This window comes from Porites lutea, chromosome 9 (assembly GCF_958299795.1).
Source record: "Porites lutea chromosome 9, jaPorLute2.1, whole genome shotgun sequence".
In the NCBI taxonomy this organism is placed as follows: Eukaryota; Metazoa; Cnidaria; class Anthozoa; order Scleractinia; family Poritidae; genus Porites; species Porites lutea.
The window spans coordinates 30,476,506-30,491,573 of record NC_133209.1 but is presented as its reverse complement, the minus strand read 5'-3'; the positions used below and the strand labels follow the sequence as shown (position 1 = coordinate 30,491,573).

Genomic DNA, 15,068 nt, shown 5'->3' with positions numbered 1-15,068 from the left:
AATCAAATTGCAGAAATTTTTCATGTAGTAATATAATCTTAACAATTGCTAACTCTCATAGCTTCTTCAGATCATAAATACAACTAACTTTTCGAAGACAATTCACTTGTTCAGCTGGGTGTCGTGTTCTACAGCAAAATAGTGGCAACAAAAATTGCTTATCCAACTAACAAGTCAAATGCAAACATAAGCATAGAAAATCTCCTATTTGTAAAGGAATTTATTAGGCATATTGATTTCTTTGGATTCAAAATATAATGGGTTGACCTGTTAGGACTTAAAACTAGTTTTCTTAATAGGATAAAAACTTAACAATTTCCAAAAAATAATGCACTTATAATAATTCATTAAACAACTTGCTATCATTATAATATCCCACAGATTTAAATCAACACAAACAATTTGTCAGCTTATCCTAAGCCTCAACAGCGATTGGAATCTAATTTCTCCTTAGAATGACTTCTCAGAAAAGAAATGAAAATAAAGGAAAGAAAATCAAAAAAAAGATATTGATCTTCAAACAAATAATGACTCTCCTCAAATGTACTATAAGAAAAGAATTGACATTTTGTGATGAACAGGGTGGAGGATGTTTGTGTTGATCGGCAGTAACTATGGTACCATTTTGAGGGGTTTTAAGCCAACTAAGGCAATAACTTGTAGCCTGCGTAACAGACGAGATTGTTATGCCTAAGGTACTTTCTTGTTGGAAAAGCCACCAAGCAAAGCAAACAGCAACAGCAATTACCCTCTTATCCCACCCATTACGCAGGCTAATAACTAGTAGTAATCACAGTGTGGTCAAGATTCCAATTTGTGCATGACGTCAGATGGTTTTGAGGCAACGGAGAACGTGTGTGATACATCACATGATTTTGATAATGAAGAATGTTTGTGATCTCATATGGCATTGACATTAATATGAGGCAAGTAGCTTGTGTGAAAATGAGGCAAATTTGTGTGTCAGAGAAAATGGCGGCCATTTTTTAAATTTTTATCTCCACAACAAAATAGAGAAGCCATCTTTCAAATGTAATAATTAAATCAATTTTGCAACCTGGCACAAAATTAAATGCCAAGAAAGCTAATCTGTAGGGGATGACTGCAATAAAGAGAAATTAAATACCATTATGACATATTAAAAATCAGTCATACGATACATTTAATATGTATTTTACTAGAACCTAAATTCAACATTTTCCTGAAACCTTCCTAGTTTCTGTCTATCATGGTTGTGTTACTCTTTAATGAGTGTTCATAAAATGGAAAGCAAGACATACAGTTCTGTACTTCAAAGAACTTGTCCATTCCCAACAACTATCAAACAACATAACAAATTTAACTGACTCTTTTTCTCTTGCATGTTGGAACCATCCAGATAACTGATTTTTTTTACAAGCATGCAGCATTTAAATCTTAAACATGGCTACATCTTTCAGCTTTTGTGAACTGTAATCAACTACAGGTGACTTAAGGAGCACAGAATAAGGGTCTCAGTGACTCAGAATGCGATGTGCAAGTCTCCATTCATTTTTGTTTTGTTTTTCTATCAGAGGCAATTATTGATATTAGGGTTGCATGAAAGAAATGTCCACATGACTACTGATCAGAACTGAAGTCATTACCAGAAGATGAGAAGATACCTTTCATGCAACTCTTCAAAAATAATAATTATTATTAGTAGTATAAATTCTCATTACAGCTGGCTGCGACATGACAGCAGTCATCAATGCCTGCAAGATTACACAAGTGCAAACACAACTGATAACATCTCAAATTATGCCACAACACTGTTAATTGAAGTTAAGAAAATTCCTATCAAAATGACAAATAATGAGAAAGCCTTCATGTAGTGTATCCACTGTTATTTAACCAGTTGGTACGTGAATTGTTGGACCCTTAGGATCATCAAATCTGTCCATCGTAGTCAAGCTGAACATGGCTAAAACGCCAACAAAAAGAATGATAAGCAAAACTCCCACAACGATCAAACCCATGAAAATTGGGATGGTGAAGAAGCCAGTACAATCGTATGCATATGCAAAGGTGCCATTCTTGACATTAAAAGGCTGCACCTGCAATCAAAAAGCACACTTGAGCAAAGTTTGTTAACCTTTTAAACCTCAAGATCAAGATCAAATTCTCATTTGCAAGCATATAGCTGGCATGTACTAGCCCCAAAAGCCATTTCCACTGGCCAAAAAAATTTTTTCAAGAGCAGGATTGATTGAAGTTCTTCTGTAATTTGAATTCTCTTCAGACTACGAGCAGTCTCCCTTTTTTTCTTGGCCCATCGAGCAAAAGCTCATGCACTCCCCTCACTAAATCTGAAGAAAAAGAGAGACAGCTCGCCGTCTAAATCGCCCCTAATGAATCCACTAGCCCGCTGGGCAAGTTAAGAACAGAATTCACTAGCCCAACAGCAAAATCCTTAAGCCTGACTGCCTATGTATGCTGGAAGGGGAAGGGTTCAGCCACCTGGCCAACAAAAATTATTTTCAAGAGCAGGTCCACTTTCTCTCAAGTTCTGGATTCAGCACTGCTTTATTTTATGATATTCCATGACCTTTACACATGAATGAAAACTGACGGGATAAGAGAATTACCATAAGGGGAGAGCAACTGACAAAAATGGACATAAATTATCAAGCTTGTTTATTCCAAACAACAATGATGAAGGACTTTTAATGTTGAAGGCCAAAAACTTAGTCAGTCCAGGTGATTCTCCTATCTTAAAACAATGACAGCATTTAAGAAAAGTGTGCATTTTGCTTGACCTAAAATTGTTCCACCACATGTATTTGGAAACTCAACTATCACAAGACATCTGGTCAGTACTGCCCTTGGAAAGTAAATTATTTGTTCTTTATTCCAATTTTTAATACCAAGGGAACTTTAGATCTAAGGTTGTGGGCCTTAATTTCAAAATTTCACAGTAGTAATGTTAAGAGCATCACATTTTAATCAGGTCTTTTTTCTGACTAAACTGTGTCTAAACTGGCGAGGATAGCAGAGAAAGAGCTACTCTAAGCAAGAGATTGGAAACAAAAGAGATGAATTTTGATGAAATAAAAACATGAAATTTTCTAGCGCTACTGAGAAAATGAGAAATGCTAGCGGCCACCAAGGTGAAAATGAGGGGCAGTGAAAAAGAGCCAACAGGAACACATATGGCATTTCCTCCATAAAACATGTAACTAGGAAGTTTCACATAGCAGTTGTTTCACAAAAGTGTTTTTTTTTTTTTTTTTGGCTATTTAGACCTATTGATTTTTTTGCCATTGACTCATTGCCGTTGCCATTCAGCATTACACAATTTTAGTTTTTGTGTGAATATTTACTATAAGTATATTAACAAAAGCTTCGCTTTTAGCCCTGGCTGAAGCTATTTAGTATATACTAAAACAGTGGATTGTGTTTTTCGCACGCTCTGATTGGCTACTCAATCAGTGAATATCCTACACTATTCACTGATTCACCTCCAGTTCCTGTGAGCGAGCAATGCCAAACTCACGTAACTTGCGAGCAAAATGCCTTCCCGCTTTGCTGCGGTAACAAACAAAGAAATTTTACAACTAGTCAGGCAAGCTGTTCCCAAAGTACATGAAGAAGGTGATGAAGTCTGGTTTGGAAGTTTTAACAGGTAAAGCTTTGTCTTTTGGACTTGAATTTATCGATAAAACCGGTGAAAAAGTTTCCTGTTTACAAACGCAAATTAAGCTTAAGTCTTGCGTTACTTTACTTAGTTTACTTGTTCATAAATAAGCTTAAAACTAAATTTAATGATCTTTTGTACAGAATGATTTTAAATACAAAAAAAATTCACAACTCCTTTTGAAGAAATTTCCCTGCTTGCAAGAGCTAAACAAATGCCTTCAAAAGTTTTATTTGTCGGCAAGAAAAAGCTACAACCGCGGCCGTTCGGTCATTGCGCACCAAACTTGTAATCATTGGCAACAGTAAATGAGTTAAAAATCATCATTTTTGTGCTCAGTTATCTCACTATTTTAGTATATACTAAAATTATTCACCGAAGTGTCGGTGGCAAGCGGTTGATATTTATCTTGCCGCTTCGTGGCTTTGGTACATATATCCACCACTAGCCACCTCCACTTCGGTGAATAATTATATTAATCATAAGATTTGAGCTCCTACAAATCTTATTAAGCAAGAATCTAAGAGAATCACACCGATTAGCCTTACCTGAAATTGACTGAAAGTTAGTGAACTGGTCCCTGAGCTTAATGTAACGTTCACACAACTATAGGAATATATAGTTGGACCCATCAGAATGTCACTACAGTTGAATGACAATGTTTCTTTCACATCATCACCACCAAATTTACCATTCACATCTAAAGTGGCATCAGAGCATGCCCATTGTCCGCTTGATCCATTAGTGAAGAAAGCAAACCTAAAAAATTAGGAGAAAACATGAACAATAAGTCAACAATGTTCACTCTAGAAATTTAGAACTGCTGAGGCAACTTTATGGTATCCAAAAAGGAAAGGTTCTTACCTCAGGTCAAAAGTGCCTTCTTTCAGTGTAAATTTCACTTTAATGCTGCAAAGAATGGACATGCATTAATTTTATTATATTACATAAAATTTTAAATTCTCTTTCATTATTTGTAGATCACTCCTTCAGCTGGAGCAATAATATTTCTCTCCATAACTTCTGTTTTGAGCATTTCTCTACCTGATACCATTTCTTGCTCAAAGACTTGATCTTTGTTTCAAAGGGAGCTTAGACTAACAGTAATTTTGTTTTATTAAAGTACCATTTTTTGAAATCTACTGGCTCTAATCACTTTACCTTAAACAAGAAAAAAAGTACCAGAAAGAGAAGGGGGGAAAAAAGACAAGCCTGACACTATCACCAGACAATTTACTATAATTAATGTCGTAGTTCCTTTAGCTAGGCTTTACAATAAAGTGTAAAAATAAGACAACAAATAGATGGCGAAATGGGGGGAACACCGCTCCGCGATCGGCGTGGTGGATGACTTCCATAGCGTGACCATAAAGCCTTACTTATCTCCCCGGTGCTAATTTACACGCGCCGGATCGAATAAGTATAAAGTAATTAAAAAATTAAAATGTTCAAACTGCTGTCTGTTTTAAAAAATATAAAAATCTGTGCTTCTAAAATGAAACTAAAATCTACTTCAACACAAATTTAAAGAACCACCACTAGATCCACCGTTATCATAGTTTGTTCACAAGTTAATCATTGTATAAATGTCTCTAAGGTCATCGTCATTCAACAGCAATATTGCGACTTTGATTTTGTTGGAATTACCCATAGAAAGGCCCAGCATCTGAAGTATTAGTACCCAATGATTATCAATATTAATAATTATTATTATTAATCCTACCTATCAGTAGAATTTTTTGCTTTGCAATTTGAAGATGTGGTATACGGCAAATTTTTTGTCATGTTGAAGATATCATACGTTCCATTTGCATGTTTAAACGTAAGTCCTTTTGAGTACAATAGAATACAATCCGCGTTAACAAACAGGCTTCCATTTACGAGCTTTGATGTTTCATCAGTTACAGACTCTGCTGCCCTCCGTAGTCGATCATGGGCAATAGTAGACCTCTCCTCTAACAGCTGCCTTTGCTGAACAGCCTAAAAAGATAACAAAACATCAATAACTGCTTGATGTAACTTTTTACAGATTTAATTAGTGTAAGTTCTACTAAGGGCCATTTAAAAATCCTTTGACATTATTTTCATGGAGGACAAGACCACAAGATTTCAACCAATCATAAGACTTGCAAATAATAGCCAAGAAAAGTTTACAATTTTAAATTTTCCTTACATAGGATTTCTGTGTTACTTAAACTCAGACGAGATTTTGTCATAACGAAGTTGGTTGGAAAGCAAGGCATTAATGTACATGCAGTTTTGCGGAGATTTCGTAAAATTTGATGTTTTAACCAATCAGGAGTGTAGTAGAGACAATACTAAGGTTGTCACCTTTTTCGCATTCCAAAGTGTTCATTGCATTTGGCTCTTTCCTTCCTAGCTGGACCATTACTTAAACTGAATAATTTTAACTCAGTCCAAACAAAACTACATGTAGTGAAGTGCTGTATTATAATGATATGCATGTCCAATATACAGTATATTGGACATACATGCACTCATACATGTAAACACTTGATATTTTCATTTTTGGCTTTCCAAGACTTTAACTCACACTACCATAGACAGAAGGAACAGGAAGGAATGTAGTTTGAGAATGTTTAAGTATTATACATATTATTTAATGCAACTTTGTTGGTACAAACCAGCGCACGGTGCCTACCTACACTTGGTGACCGAGCCTTTCAGTTGGTTGCTCCCAAACTGTGGAACAGTCTTCCAGCAGAGATCAGAAACATCCAGAGCCTCACATCTTTTAAGCGAGGTCTCAAAACGTACTTTTTTAAGATAGCTTTTTCACTGACTTATTCCTTTATTATTAAGTTTTTAGTTTTTATCTGTTTTTATTTTATTTTATTAAATTATTATAATTATGTTTTAACATAGAATTTAATCGACTTACATTTTTATTATAGCTTTTAATTCGACTTATTTTTATCTTATCGTTTGTTATGCACATATGAAAATATTTCTATTGTATATGCGCAATATAAGTTTTATATTTTTTATTATTTATTTATACATATATTCTCACCTGACTTGGGGCTGCTGCTGTCAAAATGCATGAATATGGCAAACCAGAAGAAGAGAGCTCCTTGGTAACTGACCCAATGAGTTTATCTGATGAAAAATTTTGAATTAGATACAACATGTTCATATAAGGTACACAGTTTTTAGAATCCGTTTACACTTCTAACATTGTAATACTTATTGCATCATACGGATAGATTTACATGTAGAAATGTTGTTGTTGTAGTTCACTTTGTGGTGGTTGAAGTAGAAAACAGGTTAAGTGTTTTTTTTATGGTTTCCGCTGTTGTTGGAACAGATAATATGCAGTACACTGTATTCTCAACAGATGGCCAAAGCCATTCAAATGGATGCACTGTTTTTAATTTAGGGTTGTTTCAAGTTCTGTTTCAGTATTTATGCCTACAAGAATACACCAATTTCAGAAAAAAAAATAAGTTGAATGTAATTGAGGCTTAATAGTTCTTAAAAAAAGTAAAATGAGGAAGAGACCAGGAAAAAGTAGGAATATAGGCAGATGTACATGTATGAGCACATTTAAAGTTAATAATATTAACTGTGAAAAAAAAGTTGGTTACCAATGCTGTAGAGTTGCAGACTGTAATACATGAATAAACCGAAGCGTAAACTAAATACAGTTTGCACTCGGCTGTAAATGCCTGTGACCAATAATTTTGTATTTCTTCATGTTAATAAATTATTGTTTGCTGTACACAAGTAGCTTTCAACTCGCCTGTCATTATATTTCTGTACATTTCTGCTTTCCTTGTCTATTATTTTCTTTTTTGAAATAAGGCTATTTCATGCACATAGGTGATCAGCAATAAAGAATGATCTATGCTTTTAGAATCCCCCTTCCCCAAGTAACTTACCGTTCAGGGCAAAAATTTCCTCTGGTACACTACAAGATTGGAAAAAAATATAACCGATTGTCAGTTAAACTCAAGCAGCTTTTGTAAGAAATTGAACTTTTGTCTATTTATGCTTTAAATATTCTTGCTAGTTTTCAACACACACAAACCTCAATGAAGCAGGATGTAAATGGAAGATAAAAACATTGGTCTTTTCATGATCCAAAGAAAAATCTCCAATATTAAAGTTTCCAGCCTCTAAAATTAAGGAAAACACAGTAACCAGTCAACAGAATATATACAAGCACATACGAGGGTGTCACTAAGAGGCTGGGGTCAGGTATTTTCCCTGGCGAACATAGGCATAACACCAGGCTACTTACATAAAAACAAAAGAAAAATAGAACCAAAAGAACTTTCTAGCTGTCTAATTCCTCCCCTTCTGATGGCACATACATACTAAGTTACCTTCTTGTGTAAACTCCTGGACATTGCCAGTAGCCATTTTTCTGATCAAGTAAACTAACTCATCAGAATTTCCTCCAGAAGATGACAGTTCTACTGAAGGGAGAACAGCAGAGGAATTGGCAGTTTCCATAGCAACCTTAAGGTTGGAGAAAGCAGCCCCATGGTTTCCAGCACTGTATGCATCGCCATAATGAGTTATATCATCAATACTGAGCTGCAAAAAAAGAAGAATAATAATTATAGGCAAAATAAGCAGGGCTCTCAAAAGGGCCAGTAGCCAACCAAAACCGTTCAAACCTACTGCAATTTGGCTTTACAAGGAGAAAGTATTATCCTTATAACTTGGAACACGAATGTCAACTGTCTCTTAATGGACACCTCTATAAGATGGACACCGCTGTAAAACGGACACCTAGAGTTGGTCCCTGCTTTTCTTTACTCCCCTTATTTGACTCTCTATAAGACGGACATCTCTCTAAGACGAACACATAGTACCGGTCCCAAAGGTATCTGTCTTAGGGGGAGCTGGTATAATAAAGTTAATAAAAAGGTTCCTGTATTGCAGATATAGCATTAATTAATTTGTCTACACCAAATATTCTGGGCAGCTAACATTCTTCCTCGGGAAACTGGATTGTGAGGCTTTGTTGCCTGAAGGGCAACCAACTTAAAATGTTAATGTCAACCCCTTGGTATATCAAGCATTACCCCACTTTGAGAAAGGATTACACAGACATTTTTACAGTCTGCACTCAAAGCCTTTAATTCTCTTACTTACCCTGTCTTGCAGAAAAACACTAATGACTTGAGGAGTTTGGAATAATTTATTTAGATATTTCTCTCGGAAATCCCATTCTTTTAATGTATGTCCTGCCAATACTGGAGTAGAACTGCTCAATTCACTAGGAAAAAGAGAGCAAAAATATTAAGAGAAACTAAACGAATTGATGATCACTTTCTGTTTCACAGAGTTCTGCTAATATTAAACAAAAGGTAAACATAAACATTGATTGAATTTTTATACACGATTTAGCTCTAGACGTCCGCTATCAAAAGTAAAGACTTAACAAATACGTGGTAACTTTAATAGCTGATCAAACAATACGACAATGAATAGCAGTATCTTATAACTAGTTTTTTCAGAAAATGTTTCAGAATCACCTGTCTTGCGTGAAAAACAGCTGTCTTGTCAAGATTTATAAACTTACAGAAGAGAATCAGAACCCGCAACAAATTCCATCGAACGAATTTACCGTAAAATGATGATTTATTTCAACGAAAGGGCGATAATAATACTTACCTATCTTTAGACCATATAAAAACAGGAACTGGAAAGGCTTTATCTGAACAGCAACACACTAAAAGAGAAATAAAACTGACCCACAAAAAGAAGGAGGACGAAGCCGCCATCTTGGAAAAAACTCGCTCCAGGCACGTGATCTGATTTGTAATAAGAGATCCCGCTGGCCAACTGTATTATCCAGTGGTGCCTCAATTTTTTTATTTTTTGTTTATATTTTTTATTTATTTATTTTTTCCTCCAGCTTAGTCCAACAGACTTACAGAGGTCCAAAGACGTCAAAAGATTGACGAAGGTTTTACAAGAAGAAGGAAAAAAGACCTTTTTCAGTGGTTATTCCATTACTCAAAGTCCTTACGTTGTGCTGCGTTGAGCAAGCTCCCTTTTTTCAATTGTTTGGTTGCCCTTCTCTGACGACCGTCCGTTCGCCAGACAATGTTGAGGTCATCACACTTTTGGTCCTTCTTCTCCCTTTTAATTATGACTTTAAAAACAGACACGGAGCCCCTAACCTGGTCAATTACTAGAGTTGATCCCTTAGGGGGCGAGGGGAGCAAGGGATGGCACTGTGGTGAGAGCACTCGCCTCCCACCAATGTGGCCCGGTTTCGAATCCTGGCGTCGACGCCATATGTGGATTGAGTTTGTTGTTGGTTCTCTTCCTTGCTCCGAGAGGTTTTTCTCCTGGTACTCCGGTTTTCTCTTCTCCTTAAAAACCAACACTTTCAAATTCAATTCGATCTGGAACGCACGGACACGTTTCAACGAGTTCTTATGAAGGCTCCTAAGTGCTCCGTGGGTAAACAAATGTACAATTTTACAATTTAAAATTACAACTTTTTCATTCGTCAGTTTAACCTGTTCCAGGCTCCAAGATAGTGGGGACAACGGATCGAAAAAAAAAAACGCGAAAAATCTTTAACTCAGACATCTTCCTAAGAAAGACTGACTTGGTGTTCGGTCCACATGAAAATTTACGCGATAGTGGAAATTTACCGACGTGTTCGCTAAAAGAGTCCTGACTTTTTTAGGATTCTCAAAATTTTGATATAGAATCTCCAGAGTAAAAATTGCCACTGACAAAGAAGATTACTTCGTTTACCGCCAGCTTACCGCCGATACGTGTATAAGTTGTATAAATCAAAGCGTCAAAGAAGAGAGATTACATAACGCTTTCAACATATTGGCAGGCAAGAGAATACAGGATAGGATATTCGCAGACTTGTACTTGCATCGATATTTTTTAACTTACTCTTAATCACTGACGATTTTCTTATTTGTTAGCTTGAACAGCAGGTTCCTTAAGGGAAATTGAAAAAACATAGAAAATGACTAAGGAGAGAACGAGGGAATGAAAAGCCTGTAATTAACAGCAACTGCTAACCCATCGTAATTTGTATTTCAAAAAATTATACTCCTTCCCCTCGATAAAGACATGATGATCGGAAAATTCATCTTTAGGCCAGTTGTGTGTTTGCCTGAAGAACAAGACAGACTCCAAGTTTATTCAACTTAAAACACTCTTTTTATCGTATATTTAAATCATTTCAGCTACATTTTTAATTTGCACCAAGGTTTCCATTTTTTTACGTCGAAACTTTCTGCGAATCTAAAAACGGCTAAGAAGCCCTGTTTCAAAGAAAAGTCTTATTTGCTGGGAAAGATTAAGCAATCTTTTGTAATTACAACAACGTGGTAAGATTCCATTTGGTTACCGTAACGTGTTACTTAAATATTCGATGTACAACATCATTCTGATTATTACAGTTTTTCGAAATGGCAAAAATTTGTATCAGAGACTGAAGCTTTCATGGGTTAATTACAAGTAACTTGAAAGAGAGACCATTTTTATCAGTATGGCGTGAAAATGTGCCTCACTCTCGCATTAGGATCACAAATTTGCTCCAAATTCATCGCTTCCCACAGCAGGTGCGAAGCTTCTCGTCTTAAAATGGCTGCTCTACCTGCGGCTTGACTGCGCAATTCTTTCTGTCCTTCGGGGTCTTGGGAAGCCATATATGCGTCAGCCAAACCAAACGAATCCTCTTCTCGAGTTCTCTTTTCTTGCAGATCTTGATAATAACGCAGCTTTTCTGTCAAACACAATGAAGTTGATGGTGAATATGGCAAGGAGTCTGCGGAATGATCAGGTAAAGAGCCAGAACATTCTTTTTTAAATCCCCGCTTTCCAGGTGGCAACATGTAATCAAACCATTTACTATGGTTTTGACTCACAGCCTCAGTAGAACCCTGAAATATAAAGTTTCTCACTCGCGCTGGTGGTAGCCTTTCTGATTTCTCCTGCGGGTTCATTGTAGTAGACGTGTCACTTTCTCCTTGTTGAACTTGCGGCGTCCCCTCCTGCTCGGCACAACTCAATCTTGGTCGTGAAAAGCTTGCCTTTTTGCTCGCACTCGATGATTCTGTAGTGCTAGAGCTGCGTCTGTAACGAATCGGGCGCCTCTGATTTCTCTTGAATGTACTCGTACCTACAAAATCTGATGCAGATTCTGATCGCGCATGAGCTGTCCCTTCACTTGTGGCCATTGTCCGTGATTCCTGATTCCGGTGCGCTATTGAGTGGCTTGAGTCGTGGACTAAGTCTCCCATGTGATCTTTCTCTGTCCTTTCCCTTATTCTTGGTTTTGCATACAATGGATCCTCCTTACTTTTACTCGAATTTTCTCCTTCTTCAGTTGCTTTATTTTTAACTATTTCATCTGGTAATGATGTTTCACGGGTTGTATTTTCGTCACCGTGAAATTTTTCTCCTAGCAGAAGTTTCTGACATAAATCAGCGGCCAAATCAGCGATGTTCTTTTCCCTTCTCTTCTTTTCAACTTCACTGAGAAAATAATTATCATTTCCATCTTTCCCTGTTAAATAAAGAGGGGATTCTTTACTGAAACTGCGGCCAAACGAACTTTTACCTTTCTTTTTAGCTTTTAACGATGTTTCTCTGTGAGGTCTATCAATTCCGCCCGTTTGTTCCAAATGCTGAGGAATTACTTTTCGTGGAGGCAATCCTTCATACTCGCTTCTGCTAAAAGGTAGCGGTTCTTCGGTAACTTTTTGCTGAGTCAACCTTTCGACCGCGGTCGTCTTGCCGGTAACATTGGGCGTGTCGTTTAGCATTTCATATTCGCCACTGCTGAAAGCCAGCGGATCGGCTTCATTAACCATTCGCTGAGGCAATCCTTCGGATATCACGTTGGCGGTTTCGTCAAACAATTCATACTCATCACTGCTTAAAGACAGCGAGTCTTCAGTATCTCTGCATTGATGCAATTTTCCTTCTTTCCCTGCAGTTCCATCTGGTGATTCGTCGAAAATTTCATTGTTATCAACGCGAGAAGTTCGCGGAACGTCGGGCAGTTTCCTACGTTCCTCCATTTGCGATCTCCTCAGGTGTTCAAACAAATAGTTTTTATTACCTTTCTCAATGTTTTGTCTCCTTAGAGAATTCAGTTTTTCGCTTTGAAAGTGGATTTTTGGTCCCTTTTTCAATTTTTCTTCGGCAGTCAAACTAGGAACTGTGACAGCTCTTCGCAAGACATTAAGTTCTTCCTTCAGCGCAGCTCTTTCTTCCAAAGCGGAGGATAAACGCCTCGAATACTTGTCCAATGTCACGTTTTCTAATTCCAAAGCACTGCAAACTCTATCCATAGCAATTTCCTTACGTTCCTCTCTGGTTTTGTCTCTCCCATCGCCATCGAAGCTAAATGCTTCTCTCGATGTATTTCGAGTCTCTTGCCTGAAATCATCGATATAAAAGACATCATCGTCAGCACTATTGTCGATTTCTGAAAGAGGCTGCTGACTCGAACTTGAAACTCGACGAAGGCGCATGCTGTTTAAACAAGCTCTTCGCCTTAAATCAATCTCCGTGCTACTTGTACGGCGTCTTGGAGTTCTTACACGCTGTATTACACCATCGGTTATATTCGCTCTATCGACAGTTGTCCCTTCTGCATAACTATGCCTACGTTTATCTTTTCTTTGCACTGTATTTGTTTTAGCCTCTGGCACTGTACTTGCTTTTTCGCTCAGAGCTCGCCGATGAACTTGCACCCGGTGTTTTGCGCCTGTATCAACATGCTCCCTGTCAGGCTCGAAACCTTCGTTTTCCAAGCCTAAACGTCGTTGATAATTCTTTTTCTTGTTGGCTCGTTTCTTCGAAGATCCGTTGTCTAGTTCGTGGCTGTCTGAATGATAGCCAGATTCTAACGTATTTGTAGTTATGTCAGAATATTGAAGAAGATTCTCAGTCGAGGCCATGTTTCATCTTACAACTTGTTTGGTAAGCTTGTTTTTTGGAAGCCCGATTATACATATACGTCTTATTAGCAAAGAAAATTTCCTCAGACCTCCCTGTATAACAAGATGGGGTGCTTTCAAAAAATTCTATTTGCTTTAAGGTATTAAGTTATTTATTATTTAATAAAATACAACTTCGGCTTTCTCTCTTCTATTTTTTTTTTTTTGCGGTTTAACTTTTTAACAGGTACCTGTCATTCAAATGTTAATGAAAGATCCCCATTCAATACCTGCTGCTAAGCGAGTACGCGCATACATGTATATATCAATGCTTATTCACTTGCTTATTCAGTTATTCACTTCAATTCTTGGCTTTATAAAAACGTGCATAGGCGTGCGTATAATATTCGCATCTCCCTTTTTTTAAAAAACGTAATATTTAAATGAGCTATGTATTGTCTTATCATGGACCACCAAGTCCGTTCCTAGTCCGAGGGGGACAATCCAGGGACTTTCCCGGGGTACCCATGGGCCAGGAACTCCTGATTTATCCAAAGAAGCCAATCTTGTCGACATAGGAACGCCAACTCCCACATCAAAATTTTAGATCTGCGCCTATCCCGGGCATATATGTTTTTAGCTGCACGATAAACATTCAAAAATCAAACTCAACTGTCAAAAACTGTATGTTTATTTTTCAATCTAAGCGTGTCGTTTAACGACTACCTTCTAATGTAAAAGCGTCATTCATTGACTTTTATAGATGTATTCTTTTCACGATATTTTTTTTATTGTTCTTTTCATGTCTGTACTAGCAACAGGTTCAGTCAGCACTAATTTGAGCAGTCAAGTTGACGGAAAGAAAATTATCTCATTAGGGCCATTTATACGAGGAAAAAAAATAAGACGCATCTTACATAAGACGCGTCTTAAATAAGACGCGAACTTTCCTTATAAACGGCACATTTCGTCTAAAATAAGACGCGGCTTAGCTAAGACGCGCCTTGTTAGATAAGACATGCTCGTATAAATGGTACAGTTCGCGTCTTAATTAAGACGCGTCTTATTTTTCCTCGTATAAATGGCCCTATTGTGTCCGGCGCCCGTCCGGCGCCACAGTCAATCACCTATGAAGTGAACACGAGTGAGGAATTTGAAATAAAACCATCGTACGTACGTGTTTTTTCCCTCTGAATTGTTGTATAATTATTAAGAACATCACATTTTATCACTAGAACATTTTATTCAGCTTAAACATCATCAAGGCGTAGAATTAAATATCATATAAATCCATTGTTCTTTTCACGATTAATGTAGGCAGTATACGGCTCTTACTTCGGCCCCAGGTAAGTCCATTAAGAAGTAAAGAATAGTTATATAGCAGTAATGAATGTTCACTTCATTTTAATTCTTTCTTCCACGGCTTCATTTCATTCTTTCTGTCCAATAGCTTCCTCTCTATTCTCCAACTTATAGCCTGTATACAGTTTGCTTTGGTTGAGGGGAGG

General features: G+C 37.1%; 2 protein-coding genes across 2 annotated transcripts; both read right to left on the bottom strand.

Moving 5' to 3' along the window:
* Positions 1-1,138: 1,138 nt before the first annotated feature.
* On the bottom strand, positions 1,139-9,438 carry LOC140947697 (V-type proton ATPase subunit S1-like). Its single transcript, XM_073396873.1, has 10 exons — positions 9,305-9,438; positions 8,783-8,906; positions 8,005-8,218; positions 7,707-7,794; positions 7,558-7,586; positions 6,690-6,775; positions 5,379-5,635; positions 4,520-4,564; positions 4,204-4,414; positions 1,139-2,075 (listed from the first exon to the last, which is right to left on the bottom strand). The coding sequence occupies exons 1-10, from the start codon at positions 9,412-9,414 to the stop codon at positions 1,869-1,871; spliced, it is 1,371 nt and encodes a 456-aa protein (XP_073252974.1). The 5' UTR covers positions 9,415-9,438; the 3' UTR covers positions 1,139-1,868.
* A 1,331-nt stretch (positions 9,439-10,769) lies between these two features.
* On the bottom strand, positions 10,770-13,588 carry LOC140947897 (uncharacterized). Its single transcript, XM_073397114.1, has one exon. The coding sequence runs from the start codon at positions 13,579-13,581 to the stop codon at positions 11,155-11,157; it is 2,427 nt and encodes an 808-aa protein (XP_073253215.1). The 5' UTR covers positions 13,582-13,588; the 3' UTR covers positions 10,770-11,154.
* Positions 13,589-15,068: the final 1,480 nt, after the last annotated feature.

What these genes read in the sequence shown, in the direction of transcription:
- LOC140947697 (XM_073396873.1), bottom strand. Translation starts at nt 9,414, where the DNA reads ATGGCGGCTTCGTCCTCCTTCTTTTTGTGGGTCAGTTTTATTTCTCTT. An exon ending in GTGTTTTTCTGCAAGACAGG is followed by an intron (nt 8,219 to 8,782) that starts GTAAGTAAGAGA and finishes CTTTTTTTGCAG; the next exon opens with CTCAGTATTGATGATATAAC. An exon ending in TAACTTTCAGTCAATTTCAG is followed by an intron (nt 2,076 to 4,203) that starts GTAAGGCTAATC and finishes TTTTGATTGCAG; the next exon opens with GTGCAGCCTTTTAATGTCAA.
- LOC140947897 (XM_073397114.1), bottom strand. Translation starts at nt 13,581, where the DNA reads ATGGCCTCGACTGAGAATCTTCTTCAATATTCTGACATAACTACAAAT.